This window comes from Canis lupus, chromosome 24 (assembly GCF_048164855.1).
Source record: "Canis lupus baileyi chromosome 24, mCanLup2.hap1, whole genome shotgun sequence".
Lineage (NCBI taxonomy): Eukaryota > Metazoa > Chordata > Mammalia > Carnivora > Canidae > Canis > Canis lupus.
The window spans coordinates 42,046,618-42,066,109 of record NC_132861.1 but is presented as its reverse complement, the minus strand read 5'-3'; the positions used below and the strand labels follow the sequence as shown (position 1 = coordinate 42,066,109).

Here is a 19,492-nt window from a genome sequence, read left to right as displayed (position 1 = left end):
TAAAACAAAAAGTTCCTTTAATGCTTGCTAGAAAGAAATGTGGCTGAAGCACAGCTTTCCCATAATTTTTCAAACCATCTTAAACAGTACATTTTGGATGTGTACATTTATATATGTTATACTTTATACCATTATTATCCAACTATAAGCCAGGTCTTCAAATTGAAAGAAAAAGGAGGAGTAACATCACAATCTTACAGGTGAGAAAAGAAGTTAAATAAGTTCTAAAATACAAATAGGAAATCAATTCTCTAAGTGCTAGTTTCTGTTATACTCATAAACCAGTGAAATACAAGTTTTAGAAAGATAGTCTTGAATTTTTCTTGATTATATAATTAAAATTTTAAAAATCTGTAACAAATCAATTAAAAAACATTAGCTAACTAATACCTCATATATACATGCAAAAATATAAAGCAAAGTTTCAAATGACCAAATAAAACAGCTACGAAATGACTAAATCTATTCTTAGTTTTAGTGCTCTACGTTTGGTTTGATGCTTACTCAACCATTCACAAATGCAGACAGGTAAACTTTCTATGACATACACATCAAAGCTTACTGGCATCCAAAAGATTATTTCCCATTGTATAAATACAATGTAGGCGTTTAGATCGTTTACATCATACCTTATTTAAGAAGTAGAAGGAGGCATCAAGAAACAATAATTCATTCTGATTGCAAAGCCTATTTCTTTTCACTACATTATGCCATTTCACTGTCCATTACAGTTATTTACTACTATAATTAGAAAGACACAAATGATTACATCTGTACTTCATAATCAATTTTTAAATCAATTATCTAGATAACTGCAAGGTTTATATATTCATTTTCAAAACAAAACTCTGCAACTTCTAATTTTTGGTAAAGTGCATTAAACTCTTTGTAACAAACATGTTAAATCTGGAAATAAAAAAGAAGTTGTATCTTTTAGAGCCAACCTGAAGATGCTTGCTACTCTAAAGATGGGATAATTTGAACATAAATAAAGATAATGATGACAACAGATTTGAGATATAGCAAATGTTAAATCTATGAATCCATAATGATATGAAACAAAAAACAGATCATCATTAAAATATAGTGGGGATTCAACTCATTCCGATATGTGATTGGTTATAGAATCAGTCATGTATTAACTTTCCTCTGCTAATTATACCACTGGATATCAAAAATTTTTAAAGAAATATTTCAGCTCATAAATAAAGGAATGATAAATTTAGAGTATCAACATTCTGTATCCAGGCACAAAGCATCAACAGCTCACATTACAAATCAGAAACAATTGGTATTATGTGCCTCTTAAGTGGGTAAGTAGCAGGTTGCCCCCCTCCAAAGAAAGAACCTGTAATGGATCACGAATCTAGATCCAACCATCAATTTACAGAGAATAAAGAGGAGAGGGGAACCTGTTAAGGGACCTCAGAGTGGTGCAATCAACAAATTCAGATTAAAATCAAGTAAAAAAACTCTACAGGACAAATAACCTGATTTCTTCAACAAAAGAATAACAAAGGAGAAAAATGAAATGGAGGAAGAACCCACAGACTAAGTAATATATCTCACAACTACAGTGTGTACACCTTATCTGAATAAATTGTGTGCGTGTGTGTCTGTCTGAACTGGAATGGAAAATCCAAATTGAAAAAAAAAAAATAAAAAAAGAAAAAATAAAAGAAAATCCAAATTGTGACTAATGAATAATAATAAATATTATTACTATTATTTACGGAGTGATAACACTACTGTAGTTACATTTAACAAAGTTCTTGTTTTATAGATATATGTAAAATCTTAATAAGCTAGAATGTCTAAAATTGCTTCAAAATAATGTAAGAGGAGGAAAAGAGTAGAATAACAAATGAAACCAGATTAGTCATAAGCAATGAGTACACACGGGTTATATTAACTGGTCACTTCTGAGTATGTGCAATTTTCCATATTAAAAAAGTAAAAAAAATATATTAAAAAGTCTTTTCCCATTTTTCTTTGGAAAGAGGTCATGTCAGTATCTGACATTAAGTATAATCTCTTCTGTGATTAAAAAAGCACTACATGGCTACATATTACAACTCAACAGCTATGAGGGCCCACTCCCTCAACAACATATTTACTGATATTTAAGTTTTAAAAGAGAATGGATGTTTCTTGGTGCTATATATACATGTCGTCCAAAAAAGCTGTTGGAAAAAACACTTACCTGCATGACTGTTGAAATGTGCAAAGTTAGCAAAATTGGCTGTAGCTGTTGACTGAGGTGCTGGAGCAGCAAAGATGTCTGAGCCAAGATCACTTAAAAGGTCAAACTGCTTCTTTTCCTGCTGCTGCGCTTGAGAGCGACCTACAACCGGGGACTATAAACCACATATTAACTATAAAGAGTTTCCAGTCAGACCTGCTACATTTTTATGACATTATTTTCAATTCACCAAGCTTAAAACACAGTTTAAAGATCAGATCACATAATCTTTTATTTGTAGTTTTGAATACTTTGATAGTTTTTAAAAAGCACAAATTTTCAACATCTATTCCCATATTATCTCTCAATTCTAAGTACAAAGCCAAAAGCAAAGAAATACTGTATTACAACAGTTGTTATACCTTAAACACAAGACAGACTTACTGCTAACAGAGCAATGATAAGACTTGCAGAAAACACATGCTGTTTATGATGTGAAAGAGTACAATATACTGACTTAGCCTTTCATTTTTCACTCAAAACTCTTGTGAAAACTAAGTAATTTTATTCAGATGCCCTAGTGTGTATTATTAAAAAGGGTAGGTTTTAATTCAAATAGTACTATGCCTCAGAAGCATTCTTGTGTAGGACAGACATTGCAATGCCAGAGAAGAACAAATGTGTCACAGGTCAATCAACTGTAATAAAGCACAGAAACACACACTTTTACGCCAACTTATGAAAAGACTTCCATCTGTTTAATTTTTTTAAAATAAGGTATGTTGTGTTTCAATGATAAACATGCTTCACAATCAGGCAAGGAGAAAATTTTACTGCCAAGAAATCCTTTCTTGTAAAAGTCCATCACAGAGACTATACTGCTCTAACTGAGGAGTTAAAGTCATGTTTTACTAAGTGTATGTTATACGATAGCTAACTATTAACAACCTTCCTGTAGACCTTTACAAACCTATGGCGCACATTCAAGGAAACTCTAATTTACAATAGCAAAAAAGAACAAAAATATGCACATCTTAACCAAGATTCTTTAATATATTATAAACCATTAGAATAGAATGCTATTGACATTTAAACTTATGCTACAGTCTTAAAGAATTCCCAATTTCACGATACTCACTATCCTTCTTAAGTAGAAGCTTCTACAAAGACTTGAGACTACTCACCTGACTAGGCGTGCCCTTATTTAAGTGCAGAGCTGGTGCTGAATCTCCTAAGAGAGACTTCAGTGGTTTGACCTCAGGTGTGCTGCTTGTGCTACTGGCAGAGGACCCTGAAATAGATGCATGAACTGATGCCACCACTTTGGCTTGTTCTGGAGGGACATACCTAAAACATATGAAAAATTAAGCAGACAGTTACCTAAGAAAAATGTAGCAAATACTATGCTTAAAAATGATAAACTTAATTCTCATTTTTTACAAGATTATTTCAACATTAATCTTATTTCAAAACCCTCTTAGAACTGATTGCATAAGACTGCACCTAACTGAAATACGCATTTAGCAAGGGTACTAAAGACTAACCACAAAACTTGTTTCAATTATAATTTTTCTTAGAAATAAATAAAATATAGTAACTGCTTTTTTTTTTTAACAACAGAGGACCTATAGTTATTCATTACTATGAGCAGTTAAAACTCTAATTTTCATAAACTAAAGTATCATAAGATCATAAATAACATTTGGGAAGAGAGAAGAAACGAAAAACATTTATTACATTACAGTTAATAGTCTAAAATATAAAGGTCTATTACAAATCTAGGAGAATAAGATCAACAACTCAATTTTTAAATAAGCAGAAACAGTTCACAAATGAAGACACAGAAATGAAAACATTTGTAACCTTAGAAAAATGCAAATTAAAATATTCACATCTGCTCTGAGCATAAATTTTATAAATTTTGTTACTAAAATATATATATAATTAAATATATAAAATATATAAAAAGGTCTGCTCTGTGTCCCAGAAGTACAACTTTCGGAAACTTCTCTTTAGGGATTAATTGAATAATTAACACAGATACATGTACATGCATGTTTTCATAGCTAATTTAAAAAAACTGGCCCCATATCAAACATTTATCAAGAAAAATATACTCAAAGGGGAATACTACAGAGCTACTCTTGTTCTGACATGGAAAAATGTCCCAAAGACTTTACAGGTCTTTCAGGTTTGATCTCTATCATGTAAGTACAAGATTTGTAAGAGGAAGAGAATAAAGAAAGGGAAGAGAGACAGGAAGAACACAATCTCAAACATCACCAATGCTAATCTCTAGGGCTGGGATCATGTAAGAGCCTTCGTTCTATTTCTAGGTTTTGTCCCACCCTACCCTACTCCCCACTCTCCACCCCCATATTACTTGGAGGACTTAGGAGAGAGAACAGTGGTTGAGAGCATCTATGTGTTCTAGAGACAGAGTTCAAATCACAGCTCTACCACTCAACAGCTATAAAACCCAGGGCAAACTACTTTAACCCTTTGTGCCTCTGACTATTCATCTATAAAATGGAGATACAGCTATGAAGTATGACCAAGTTAACACTTGTAAAGTACTTAGAACAGTTCCCAGTACAGGTGTATTAGCTACATAAGTGTTAGCTATTATCAAACTATATAATAATAACAACACAACTGCTTTCCCAATTAATGGGACAGATGCAATATGAAAATGAAAACAGGAAGTTATGTTTTACCATAATCTGGTGTATTCACTGATGATATCCATATTTGAGTACAGTCAAGTCTTATGAAAGGATAAAACCAGATAAAACTATATAATTCAAACATTCATCTGACTAAAAGTAAAAGGGTTAGGCTTGTATAGCACAGGAAGTGAGTATGAAAACTGGTCAATTTCAAAACCCCTTCAGATCTAAGACTATAGCCTCAAGGTTTTAAGTACAGTGAGGATCTTTAGGGAGAATATACTTGCACAGTGCTTATGTCATCTTAAAAACCCACCACACACTGCTCTCTCATTACAGATATGCAGCAGCCTGAGTTCAAAATGCACAGGGTCTGGCCCGCCTGAATGTGGGTCACTCTGTCAAGGTGCCCACCGTTCGAGTGTGTATTTGTATCATTTTTATCATTACTACATTGTTTTTCTCAGGACAGAAAAAGTAAAATGAATTATAATTATTTGAGGTTTACAGCTTTTTGGGTTATGGTCTGAATTAATAATTTTATTATTATTACCATCATAAATGCAAGGAGGGAATCTATGGTTTTAAATCTATCAACTCTTACGCACACCTTTCTTTCACTAGCGGAAGATAAACTATCTGAAACCCTAGCTAAATTCTATTCAAACTAACTTTCTGAGTTAGTAAAGCTGTCGAAAAAATAAAAAATTAGGCGTTGGCTATCCAAGGAGAAAGGTCTAACTACAGGATACAAGGTCTTGGAAATTAAGACCTGAAACAATAGAAGGATAATTATACACTTCATTTTAAGAGAATCATTTATGCCACCACGTTTTTACTATTACCGTAATATGCTTTTTTATCTGCATTCATACCTAACGTATCTAGTGCCACTGAATGTAGCCCTAGCTCTGGCTAATCCTGCCTTGCAGAAGGTAGTCTCCTCTAGAGAACAGTAAGAATCCAAGGTTCGTAGAGCACATAAATCAAAGCTGATTCTTTCTAATGTGTTCACTGAATGAGGGTAGAGATATCTCACCCATGAACCACAGCAAGTACTCCCTAAGGATTCCCTGGGTTAAAATACAGCTCCTCAGGGAAACAAGCAGCCATTATTTCCTCCTCATCTAGTCCCCCCTATTTGTGACTCCTAAATTTTCTGAAGCCCCTGAGAAGGAAATAATACACCAGTGAATAATGAGTCTTAGTAAACTGAATAGTGTTCATATAGCTAAAAATGATGATTCCAAAGTAGCTGAACACTAGCTTTAGACATATTTCCTGCTCTGCTTTTTAAAAGGCTTTACTAGCTGTAAGTCCAACCTGTTTTAACTTCTTTTTAAAAATTAACATCTGATGGATTTAGTTAGGGGAGCATAAATGCTCTCATCCTAACCAGGTAGTAAAATGACTTCTTGGGTGAGAAGTGAGGATATTTTGAGCAAAGACTTACTGCAAAATGCAATTAAGTGGATGGATTACTCCACAAGAGCTTTAGCACAGTGCATACTATATAAAAGATGCTAAATTCTTGCTAAATGAATGAATATTTTAAGAAAGAGGCTGAATAAATCTAGAATGTCTTGAGAAGCTTATAGGGCTACAGAAGGATTTGAAAGGAGGATCCCTCTAGCTTTCCAAAAATGGGTAGGAAACCTGGGAATAAGGAAAAAGGAAGGTACTCTTAGGCACAGGTGACTCAAATAGAAGTCAAGACTTTTAGAAACCAAATGCACAAAAATGCCGGGATATAATGAGTCTCTACCTACCTACATACCTAGTTCCTTATTTCCTATTTATCTAATTTTAATCCTTCCTTCTTTATGTCAGATTAATCTTACCCATAATTAATATGAATTTGGGAGTCTTTGCTCTAAATACAAACTATTCACTCACCATCTTTTCTTTTCATACTTTTCTTGTAGGAACTCTTTCACTTTTTGTGGATCCCTGAAGTCTGGAATTGCTGAAGATCTATCATCAAATAATCCTAGCCAAATCTGTTTACAGACCTTTGGAAAGAATTAAAAAAAAAAAAAGTGTTAAATTCAACATCTTAACTTAATTAAATTTTAAGGGAAAATTAGAATTCTTTCAAAAAGCTAACCTACTTAATACCACAGCTTTCAATGAGAATATTTACCACAAAGAAGCACCAAATGAATAAATTTATTTTAATATATTCCAGTATGCAATAAAATCTTAGCAAAAGTATCATAAAAAATAACACTTCATAGGGGAACAACTAGTGAAATGGGATTTAAGAGGATCTGGGACTTGCTGGTCTTGAAGTGATCACACTGGAAACCCTGAGCAAAGTCATGTACCTTTATAAACCTTAGAGTTCCTTCACCCCATAAAACAGAGGAATTAGACCAGCAGCATTTTCATGGATCTTTGACAGATTTTAAAAATCAATCAAAAAGAGGTGCCTGGTTGGTTCAGTCAGTAGAGTACATGACTCTTTTTTCTTCTTTTTGGATTTATTTATTTATTTGGGAGCGAGAGTGAGCGTGCATGCATACATGCACACAAATGGGGGCAAGGGAGAGCAGAGGGAGAGTGAAAGAGTCTTAAGCAGACTCCCGTTGAACACTGAGCATGACGTGGGACTCAATTCAACCATCCTGAGACCATGACCTGAGCCAAAACCAAGAGTCAGATGCTTAACCAACTGAGCGACCCAAGTACTCCTAGAGCATGTGACTCTTGATCTCAGGGTCATGAGTTCAAGTCCCATGTTGGATGTAGAGATTACTCAAAAAAGAGAGAGAGAGAGAGAATATAAATCAACAACACCTGAATGAAAACTACTAGAATCATAAATGATGTGAGCTTAAATAAAAATAACAATAACAAAAATACAAGGCAGATACAACTCTAGCTTTATAATTACCTCCTATGCTTTTCCCCTAACAGCTAAAAAGTAACTTTTTAGAAAAATTACAGGCATGAAATGATGCAGAACTCAAATAGAACACAAAGAGCAGAGAATCATAAAGAAAACTGATAAGGTGGATTTCAAAATTTTAAACCACTGCTCTTCAAAAAACTTAAAAAGTATAAAGGCAAGCCACCAATTAATAAAAAGTATTTGCAAAATGTGTTAAGAACCTAAAAGAATGTGAATCCAAAGTACATTTAAAAATTCTTAAAATTCAATTATAAAAAGCTTGTCAGAATAGTCCAACTGAACACACACTTCACAAAAGATACACACACTGCAAATATGCATCCCCAAATCCCTAGTCAAGCAGAAAATTAAAATGACACCAAGACTCCACTACACAGACACTCATAGATACCACTAAATGGCTAAAAATAAAGATTAACCATATCATGTATTGGTAACAATACAGAACAACTGGAACTCTCAAGAATGTTAAAAAGGTACAACTACCTTGGCATGACTGTTGACAGTTTCTTAAAAGTTAAATATATACCTACCGTATGATCAAGTCATCCCACTTCTAAGTTTTACCCAACAAAAATAAAAACACCTATCCAGGGGATCCCTGGGTGGCTCAGTGGTTTTGCGCCTGCCTTTGGCCCAGGGTGCGATCCTGGAGTCCCGGGATTGAGTCCCGCGTTGGGCTCCCAGCGTGGAGCCTGCTTCTCTCTCTGCCTGTGTCTCTGCCTCTCTCTCTCTCTATGTCTATCATAAATAAATAAAAATAAATCTAAAAACAAAACAAAACAAAACAAAAAACACCTATCCATACTCAGGTTTGTGCACATATGTTCACAGCAGCTTTACAGATAACTCCAAAATGGAAACAGCGCAAATGTTCATCAACAGGTTAAATGGATCAACTTTGGAATATCCAAGTAGGATACTATTCAGCAATTAAGAGGAATAAACTATTGATTGAATAAACCTCAAAGTAATTATGCTGAGAAGCCAGACTGTATGATTCCATTCATTTATATTTTAGAAAATATAAACTTATCTATAGTGATAGAAAGCAGATCAGCGCACACATTACAAATGGGCACCGAAAAACTCTTCAGGTTGAGGAAAATGCATGTTGTCTTGTCACTATAGTGATGACTTCACATACATCAAAATTCATCAAAATTATATACTTTAAATATGCACAAGTTATTGCAATTGATTATTTCTCAGTAAAGCTATCAGAAACTAGTCTATAAGTTTCCAAAATCATATTATCTTAAAAAAATATTTATGACACTGTGAAAAGAACACAGTATCCTGTTTCAAAAAGTCAAATAAATATTTGAGGAATCAGAGAATGAAAGGCAGCAGCATACCTATCAATCTTACCTGCTCACTGAAGTGGGTAAGTAAAAAAGAAGGACTTTTTCCTCTATCTGTACCTCAAGCATGTTTCAAGACAACTTTTCTTATACTTCCCTCCTACTCCAAGCTCAGTACAGATACTATACACAGCATCACTGAGGCAGTGTAGCTGCCTCACACCTAAATCCTAGGCTAAGGCACAACCTTGGGCAAAGCCCAAAAAGTGCAGACTCCCAGAAAGGGTGACGCAACTTATTGCCAGAAATACTATCAACCCCGTGAGGGCCAGTTTCTCCAAAAACTATTTAGCAACTTAAAAAGAACCACACAGGACTCTCCTCAGTCAGAAACCTGACCAGTGATTCTCCAAAAATGTAATTTTGAAGGAATCTGTGGCTTTACAATTACATGTATAAAGGGATGATTGGAAATTTCTAATTCTTTTATCTTAAAAATTCCCAAATGAGAAAACAAGAGACATGGTAATCATTTGTCCAAATCAAAGAATTATTAACTGTAACTGACACAATTAGTTCAGGACACTTTACAACATTTAGTCTTTGCATTCCAAGAATCTCCATTAACTACCATATGCAAATTTTAAATTATCAACTGGTAGTGAAAAAATAACAAATATACAAATAAATAAAAAGGAGATGGGCTGAAGAGAGATCATTAAGTTACTGTCTTGGCATTCATCATGGTAATACAAAGCAAAGATGAAGTGCTTGATGGTAAACTTTATAGACAGCTGACATTAGCACCCTGTAGGCCCTGCCACTCAAAATTCTGTAAAACTGCTACAGTTCTGCTCCTACTCTCTGACTGGAAAAATCAGCTGCTTTAGGGACATCTGGGGTGGCTGAGTGGTTGAGCGTCTGCCTTCAGCTCAGGGTGTAGTCCCTGAGTCCTGGGATCCAGTCCCACACTGGGCTCCCCTCAAGGAGCCTGCTCTTCTCCCTCTACGTCTCTGCCTCTCTCTGTGTCTCTCTCATGAATAAATAAATAAAATCTTAAAAAACAAAACAAAACAAACAAAAAAACCTAGCTGTTCTGGTCCACTACAAATTCATCCTCTCTCACTATCACAGTCACTTGACATTAGTCAGTTCTTACTTCTATGTTAACCCACAGTAACTATTTTCTATATTGCTCAAAATCCTAACCATAACGGCTACTCTTGGCAGTTGGATTTGTACCTTCATACCTAAATGAAGTGGCTCTCAAAATGCATTCCCCCGGGGCACGTGGGTGGCTCAGTCAGTCAAGCATCCTACTCTAGGTTTCAGTTCAGGTCATGATCTCAGGAACAGAGGATAGAGTCCCAAGTCAGGCTCTATGCTCAGCAGTTCGATTTTCTCTCTCCCTCTTACTCTGCCCCTCCCCCAGCACATGCGGTCTCTAAAAGTAAGTAAATAAATCTTACAAAAAAAATAAAATATATTCCCCAATTCCCTGGACCAGCAACATCAGTGTTACCTAAGAACTTGTAAATAAATGTAAACTTTCAGGACCCATCTAAGACCTCAGAAATCAGAATCTCAAGAGACAGCTGCCCAGCCATGTGTCTCAAGAAGTCCTTTGGGTGACTGGGAAATAGGTCAAAGTCTGAAAACCAATGCTTTAGTAAAATCTAGGCCAGAAGATGGAAACTTCCTTTCCATTTATATACAAACACTACATATAGTTTTCAGTATTCCTCAAAATTTTGTAGTCACTAATCCTATCATTAGGCAACATTTATTTAAGAGAAACAGTGTTCCAGGGAAACATCTGAGAAAATGTCACAGTCTCTGTCTCGTTGAGACCCATTCACATTTTAGTTCCTGAAATACTGGCTTCTGTTATTATTCTACTAAATAGTAACTGCACGTTCAGGCTTATAGATTTCTTGATAGGAAAGTATAAAATTCTTTTTTGCTTGTTTTGTTAGTAAACTGAAAAGGGACTGTTTCTCCAAGTTAAAGGAGAATGGGAGAGTAAATTACTAATACAGCAAGCAGTATGGAAGCCTATGGTCATTAAGTATTACAGTGAAACCAGTCATAGAAGTTGTAGGTTTTCCTCCAGCTCCCTCTGGCTATTTAGGTACAAAGCAGTCAAGTGCTGGCTTTAATCAAGGTAAAATACAACAGAAGTTAAAAAGAAGTGGTTATAACAGACCATGGATCTAAGGTGAGAAAAACGCAGATAAGATGATGGAAAACAAAGAAGTTTAGCCTCCAGTTATACCAAAATTGTTGAGAGTCAGAAATTAGAGGGAATGTGCTGGGAAGAGAGAAGTGGAGGTGCTCAGAGAACAGGATACCTGAACTTGACCTCTGAGGGGGTGATACTGTTATTGATAAAAAGTCCAAAACAAAATGCAGAATTATTGGAGGTTAAGAGGTCAAGGAATTCAGAAGGCCAAATTATCTAATATTATGATAATCATGTGGATTATCCATGTGGATATCGAGATTGGCAGAAATGATTAACACTAGTAGAAAAAAGACATTATGTAAGGAGCTAAAATCTTTAATGAATGAGGGGTCTGACAGGTATGACTGCAATCAGAAGCCACAGCAGTTGATAAAATCTACTGGCACAAGTAACATGGGGCTGGGGGACCAGAAACCCCACTGAGGAACAAGAATGATACTTAAAAGCCACCATCTGGAAGAGCTGCACTCTTGATGGAATTAGTTTTGATAATCTCTTTGAGAGTGGTGGATAATCAGTTCTAATTATAGAATAAATGTGATGGATGGGGGGAGTTCAGAGCCTAGACTAGGGAACCAGACTGAATATAAATTCCAACTCTATTTATTTATTTTTTTAAGATTTTATTTATTCATTCATGAGAGACAGAGAAAGAGAGACAGACAGGCAGAGGGAGAAGCAGGTTCCATGCAGGGAGCCTGATGTGGGATTCGATCCCGGAACCCCAGGATCATGCATGCCCTGAGCCAAAGGCAGACACTCAACCGCAGAGCCACCCAGGCATCCCTCCAACTCTGCTTAGTCATAGAACATGCTTCACAGGGATGGTGGAAGGGTTCAATGAGTTAATAGGTGTTTTCCACTCTGGAATAGGCATGCATATATAGTGAACTTTAACTAGTATTAGTTAATATTACTTTCAGAGGTAGATTATGGAATAATGAGGTGAGCAAGGGCTGGAAAGTAGAGGTCTCCTCAGGAACACAGGAAACTATGAGTCTCCCTTCTTTTCTGCTGCAGACAGAATCAGAGTTGTCTTGATAAAATAATCTCCCTCCTCCAAACTTCTGTAGCACTTTGTACCTCTCACATGAGACTCATTACCAAGTGTCTCATATTCAAATTACTGCACATGTCTCATGTACTTTTGAATTCCCTACAATACTTAAAACAAGGGGTGGTGCCATACTGCGTGTTCAGTAAACGTATCTTTAATGCTCAAACCACACATCATTTATTTACTTTAAAGTAAAATTACACATCAGCCAACAGAATAAACTCATGAAATTGTCAGGATATTTTTTTCCTTATTCTAGTGCTAATCCACTTTAGAAGAATGGAAAATATTTTAAAGCATACTTATGAGTCAGGGTTGCCACAGAAAACAGTGGTATACTCAATTTGGCAAATTTGAAATAAGTTTGACTATTTACAAAGCACAGGGAGGCTGTAAGGAAATCATATGAGAGTATAGTTCCCCACATTGGTAATGGCAGGGCCCAACCCCATCCACTTGCAGTGAAAGAAGGCCAGGGAGAGGTCAGCAACCTTAAAAGGAAGAGGGCTACTTGAAGGGAGTTTGACCTTTAATGGAAGGATGCAGAAAGTAATACAAGAAATCCCACAGGGAAGAAGAAAATAAATATTTTAATCTCTTCCTCCTTCTCCTCCTTGATCTGCTGACCATACTCCCCCATCAGCTAAACCCAAGTGGAAGCCAGGAGTCAAGAAAACCAGTTTGTGTATCCAGATAAACCAGCTACCTGGAGCCAGATCAGGGTAAAGACCAGAGCTAGAAGGGCAGATGGAAGCTATCCAGCACAGCACCCAAACCATGGTAATAAATACACGCAGTGGAAGGAATTTAACAAACTCAATTATGGACACCAGAGATAGGAAACATCCATACTAATTCTCAATTACTCATATAAAAAAAAAAAAGGAAGGGTAAGAAAACAGTCCTCTACCAGGCTTGAGAAGGAAAATAGATACGGGTAGAGATTATAGCTTTATAATCCCCTCATGGACAGCAAAATAAAATAGAAATTTGTGTGAGTGGGAAGATTACTGATTCCATGGTATGATATAATTATGGCATTTGATAATATTACCCTTAAAATAGAGAAACAATAGGAGACTTAAAGAATTGAAAATTTCATGAACAAGTAACTAATACCCACTCTTTGAAAGCACAAAGAAAAACTGAACAGAAATAAAATATTAACAGGTAGAAGTCTCAAGAGATACTATGTATCATCAATACATTATTTTGCCCTAAAAAGAAAGTTTTTTGGCTTAATTTGCCCTAAAAATCCCATATCAGAAAAATATCTCCAATACATGTTATGACTCAAGTTAACTACTAGAAAAATAAGTTATTAACATTTCCTATACCCATCCAGCCTACATTAGCATGACTATGCTAATATTTCTAGGCTGGAGGGTATTTCTCCATTATAGCCTATCTAAAGGATATATATTAATTAATAATGCTTAGAGAAACAAAGACACTATCCATAGGACTTACGCAAGAGAAACCAAGAATTCTCCGTGTATATATCTTTTCAGGACTGTACTGTATGGTTTATTCAATCTTAAAATTTGGTTTTAAAAAATGCGCACAAATTAGAACATATGCAACTGATAAGCTTGAAGAGGCACTCTCAAACCTTATGTGCAGATCACTGAGACCAGAGCCTTGGAGAACCAGACACATAAATGGATATGTGAGGGAATATGACTTATATCAAATCCAATTTATTTAATCTTAGGCTGTTGTTGTTTTTAATTTAAGCACAAACTAACTTATAATGGCTTCCTTAACATAAAAATCAAATTCTTCACAATTTTGGCTCCAAAGGAGCCTTGATAACTCTGCAGATTTATCTTCTATCATCACTCTTTCCAGCCACATAGATCTCCTATGAAAGCCTTCCCTGAACATCCAATCCAAAGGGGGCAATATTCTCCACACCAAATGTCATACATTCATTACTACAATATGGTATTTCTTTTCACCCCCTTTATTTCATAGCTTCTGAATGTAAATTTCATGACGCAGGAATCTTCTGAATCACCACTACTTTCTTCTCTCAATGCCTGACACACAGCAGACACTAAATAAATAACCTAGCCCACGAGTGAAAGCAACTTCCTATCAAGTGTTGAAATATATGAACTGCAGAAATTATATTTTCCCTTTGCTCCATCTAAAATATACATGCTGACCTAGAACATTTGGCTTACCCACTTACTCATGCAGAAGTAATAAATTCACTGATCCAAATTCTCACATTCTATATAGACCAGAGGTTAGCAAATTACACCTCACAGACTAAATCTGGCCTACGGTCTGTGCTGGCAGCTACAGTTTCACTGGATGACAGCCACGTGCACTTGTTTATCTGCCTATTCCGCTTTGTTGTGTAGCTACAACAGAGACCATGGTCCACAAAACCTAATATGTACTGTCTAACCCTTAACAAAAAAAGGTCTGCCAACCCCTGATTTACCTGAAACTATGGACTTACTATAATACCATCCCAGCATCCAAAAATAATAACAATTTAAATAGGATAATAAATAAAAGCTTGTTTTAGAAGCAAGAAGCTAGAAGGGCAGATGGAATAACAGAGATGCGTGAGGAATAACAGAGATGAAACTAAAAATGAAAGAAGCCTTTCCCTGGAGGAAGAACTTTCCAAGAATGAGGAGTATCTAAGGGCCAATTTATTATATAGACCCACTCATTAGAGACTACAGGAGAAAAAGAACCAGAATAAGTTTCATGTAAGGATTAACAGGTATTTAACACTTGTTTTCTAAGTAACTGATAAGTACAAAGAAATAGAAAAGATAAAAGCAGCAAATACTTAGAACTCTAGAGAGAAATTAAATGCAGTGGAAATAGCAGTAAAAGTTACCTGAAAATATCTACGGTCTGTAAAGGAGACCAGGAGCTTTAATTCAGAAACCTACTGTGGCCACTTAGTAAAAGGCAGTATACACAATACACAGCACATTCCCATACATGATTTCATTTTAGACTGTGCTCCAGGTAGGTTTCAAAGAACAAAAACCCAGCTATAACAGTTCAGATAAAACAAGTTTACACAGGAAGCATATAGCAACACTTCAAGAAAACAAAAAGTTTATGGGAACCTGGGCTGCAAAAAGAAAACCATCTGGGACCTAGACTATCTCTCTCTGTTGCCAAAGCTCCTCTCCACACTTGTCCCACCAAACACAGTTTATCACCTCTGATTCTCACAGTATGTCTACAAAGTCACTGCTCTTATCTTAGTACACGATTTTTTTTCCCTGTTTGTTAAGACTGCACATGGCCCAAACATATAGTGTCTTTTTGGTTTAAGTGACTCACCATTTGAATCCAGCCTCTGTGAATCTTAATTCAATTTCTTAAAAGAGGAAGGATCTGATTAGTCACCGGCCCCTAAGATTAGCTGTCCATTCCTGGTCCAGTAAGCTGTGTGTTTTATATCTTTATTTTGTGTTTTTTCCAAGACAGGGAGGGAGTCTCTCCCCTTTCTTCCATCAGCAAGGACCATGAGCATGGTAAGCACTCCCAGCCTGAAACACACCTTTATTCATGAATGTGCTTTGCAAATTATAAAAAGCTTTATAAATGTAAAATTTTTAGTGAAGTCACATTAGTTTCGAGAAAGGTTATCAATTGCCCTACTTTCGTGAACTAAGATGACATATGTAAAATTTATGTAAACAATTGTTCTTTTAACTTTGTCTGCTATGTCTTTAAAAAGCTTCCCGGTATTCGTTAAATATATCAATATCTGATTTTTCCACTGCTTTTAGTATTTAAAGTCCTTATACATTTAAATGTTAAACAGATAGCTATATTTTCTATTAATTTTTATGGTATTCTCTTGTGGCTTTTTTATTGTCTACTCCCAAGTATATACATCCTTAAACACTACAATTTAGTCTGTTTCTAAGCCACAAAATAATTTGTTTTACAGAAAAGTTGCAAGTGTAGTAAAAAAGAACTCCCACATACCCCTCACCCAAAGTCTCCAATGTTAACATTTACTTTACCATTCTCTCTTGAGACAAAATCTTTTCTGAACCATTTAGATTTGAACCTTCTCTTCCCAAGTGTGTATCTCCTTAAAATAGGGGCATTCTTTTATATAATCATAAGCAAAATTATCAAAATCAGGAAATAAACATTTTGTTTTATTATTATCTAATCCACAGACCAGCCAATTATCTTAATTATGTCCTTTATAGCAAAAGGAAAAAGTTCACCCAGTACAGAATCCATAACCATCTTGTTGCCTTTAATCTGGAACAGTTCCTTTATGAACCATCCCTTCATGTGTCTTTGTTTTCATGGCCTTGACATCTTTGAAGAATACAGGTCAGGTATTCTGTAGTATGTTTTTTTTTTTTTTTTAAGATTGTATTATTTATTTATTAATGAGCGACAAGAGCGAGAGAGAGAGGCAGAGACACAGGCAGAGGGAGAAGCAGGCTCCATGCAGGGAGTCTGACGTGGGACTCGATCCCGGGTCTCCAGGATCAAACCTGGGCCAAAGGCAGCGCTAAACCGCTGAGCCACCTGGGCTGCCCAGTATGTTCCCTTTTTTAGGTTTTCTCATGACCAAAATTTATGTCACGCACATAGGTCATGTTGTCTTTCTCAGTGCATTATATCAGGAGACACATGATGTCATTTAGTCCCTCCTGGGTGATGTTAAGTGACATATGCCAGATTTCTCCACACTGAAGTCATGATTTTCCCTTTGGGATTAATAAGTATCTTGTAGGGAGATACTCTGAGACATTTTCCATATTTTTACTGTTTTTGCACTTTTAAATTTTAACTTTAAAATATTTCTGAAATTTATTTTAGTATATTACGTTAGTTAACACTCTACCTGACTTGCCCTTTACTGAATAACCAATCCCTTCCATACTGTACTGCTGAAATTCATGTATTTTATAATAACTTGATACACTTGATATATATTAAGATTACAGCATATCTCGGGATATAGTCTATAGATCTGTGCCTATTCTAGTTTCAGACTATTGTTATTACTGCATTTATATTGCAAATTATTGCCTATAAGCACAGATATATTTAGTATGTAAGTAGAGCCAATCCTATTTACTCTTTGGTTTACAAATTCTTCTCAGTTACTTACTTCTTTGCTTTTTTTGAATGAACTTTAGAATCACCATCTAAAAAGAAAAAATTCACACCAGTGTTTTGGTTTCAATCATTTACACTTAACTTGTGAACCTCTTAAAGCACAGCATTCTCAGTCCCAAAGATAGTTATGAATCTTATATGCAAGACTGCCAAGAAGGAAAGATTAAACCAAAGGTTTTCGTTTCTCTCCAAAGAGAAAGTTTTCAACTTCTGTATTTTCCAGAATGTAACCAGAACAAGATACTCAGCAAGGAAGCAGAATGGGCAAGTTAGCCTAAACATATTTCCTTTAGAACTGAATATGAAGAACAATTTTATGATATGATATGAAATAAGAACTATTTGTGGATTATCAATGGTTTGAGGATAGATAGCATCAATACCAGTAAACCACCTCCAACAAGAACACTACTCCAATGTTTAACTCAATCTATGGCTCAATGATAATAATGGATTTGTACTGACACTTGTATTGTCTGGTTGTCCTGGTGACTGAAGGCATGCATTTGCCAGGCAGCTGACTGAGACTGGGGATGTAGACTCGGGCTGAGGAATAGAGAGACTAAGGGGCCCAAATGCAAAACAAGCCTCTGAAGTAAACCTGATCTGAACCACATTCTGTAAAAATTAATGATCAGAAGAAGAAACATTTAGCTGTCTTTGAACATTTGCAAATACAAGGATGGCTCACAGGCTAATAAAAAAGGAAACAAAAAGGAAAAGGAATATTCAAGCAAAGCTCTTCTAAGCAGAAATGAGGTTTGAAGAAGAGTTGAGGTTTTTAAGTAAGGTTTCCAAAACAGATTATCTTAATGTCCAAAGGGGACAATTTGAGCATCAATAAGAATAACTACAACAGAGAAACACATCAAATAACTAATTTCATAATGGTATCAAAAAACACACACAGCTAGTTGGTCACTGTTGGAAGATGCTAGGGAACTAACTCATTTTGAAAACAAATACTGAGAAAATAGCTTTATCTGCACTACGTAGTTTTACTGTGCTTTAAAAAGAATAAAAGTATTAATGTAAATGACATTTATGAAAATTGCTACATTTTCTAAAACCAAAAATATTAGTGAAAAAAGTGGCACTATTCTACATCTTTGCAGATTTCATTAATACCGGATTAAACATTAGACAGTGGATTTCTCATCTACTTCTGGATCTTTACATTATATAGCTTCTGGAAAAGTCTCCTGTTTACTCAGGAGAATGAAAGTAAAAATAGCAAATCAAGTCTTTAAATTATTATTAAAAATTTCTGACATTACAGAATCCCTGAGAAGGTCTCAAGGATCCCCAACAGGTTCCCAGATTTTACCTAGAAAACCACAAAGTTAGCAATCACCACTTTACAACCCCAAATTAATGGATGTAGGAATAAAGAACTGCAGCAACAGCTGCTAACCACCTCCCCCCCCAATACAATGTCTACCCATGGAATACATCACCCAATCTATGAAACACTGGATCTTCCCCATTCTTCAAATTAAATATGAATCTATGAAGCTACTAGATCCAACTATCAATTTACAGGTAACTACAATGACAGAGGACTACTGACACTATCACATGGACAGAATCAGCAAAATCCAGACACTGGAAACTACTAAACAAAAAACTGGGTTGGGAGAAGGGAGGAGCAAGAGAGGAGAAGGAGAGGTGAGGGGGAAGAAGGAAAAGAGGGAGAGAGAATAGGAGTAAATAAATGGAGGGGAAACTTACAAAAAAAATAACTTAAAAAGGCAAGCAAAGCAGGTTCCACTTCCAGTCATGTCATAATAGCTCATATTAACACCCAACTCTCCAACAGATGACAGCTATAAACTCTGCACACACAGTGCAAACTATCAGAAGACACTAAAGAGCAACCACAGCAAACAGAAACTGGAGAGGAAAACTAGGGATTTGCTGGTTTTTTTTTTTTTTTTTTTTTAAGATCATCACTAGAAGGCAGGACCCAGTCAGTATGAAGC

The 19,492-nt window shown here is 35.6% G+C and overlaps 1 protein-coding gene across 8 annotated transcripts in view; it reads right to left on the bottom strand.

Moving 5' to 3' along the window:
* The window catches only part of AGFG1 (ArfGAP with FG repeats 1), a 79,089-nt gene that overhangs the window by 27,866 nt on the left and 31,731 nt on the right, over positions 1-19,492 (bottom strand). For all 8 annotated transcript variants that reach the window (XM_072796516.1, XM_072796511.1, XM_072796517.1 and 5 more), the window contains exons 3-5: positions 6,748-6,863; positions 3,367-3,529; positions 2,204-2,357 (exon numbers count right to left, since the gene is read on the bottom strand). In XM_072796516.1, the coding sequence (XP_072652617.1) occupies positions 2,204-2,357; positions 3,367-3,529; positions 6,748-6,863 (433 nt within the window). The remainder of the gene's footprint in view (positions 1-2,203; positions 2,358-3,366; positions 3,530-6,747; positions 6,864-19,492) is intronic.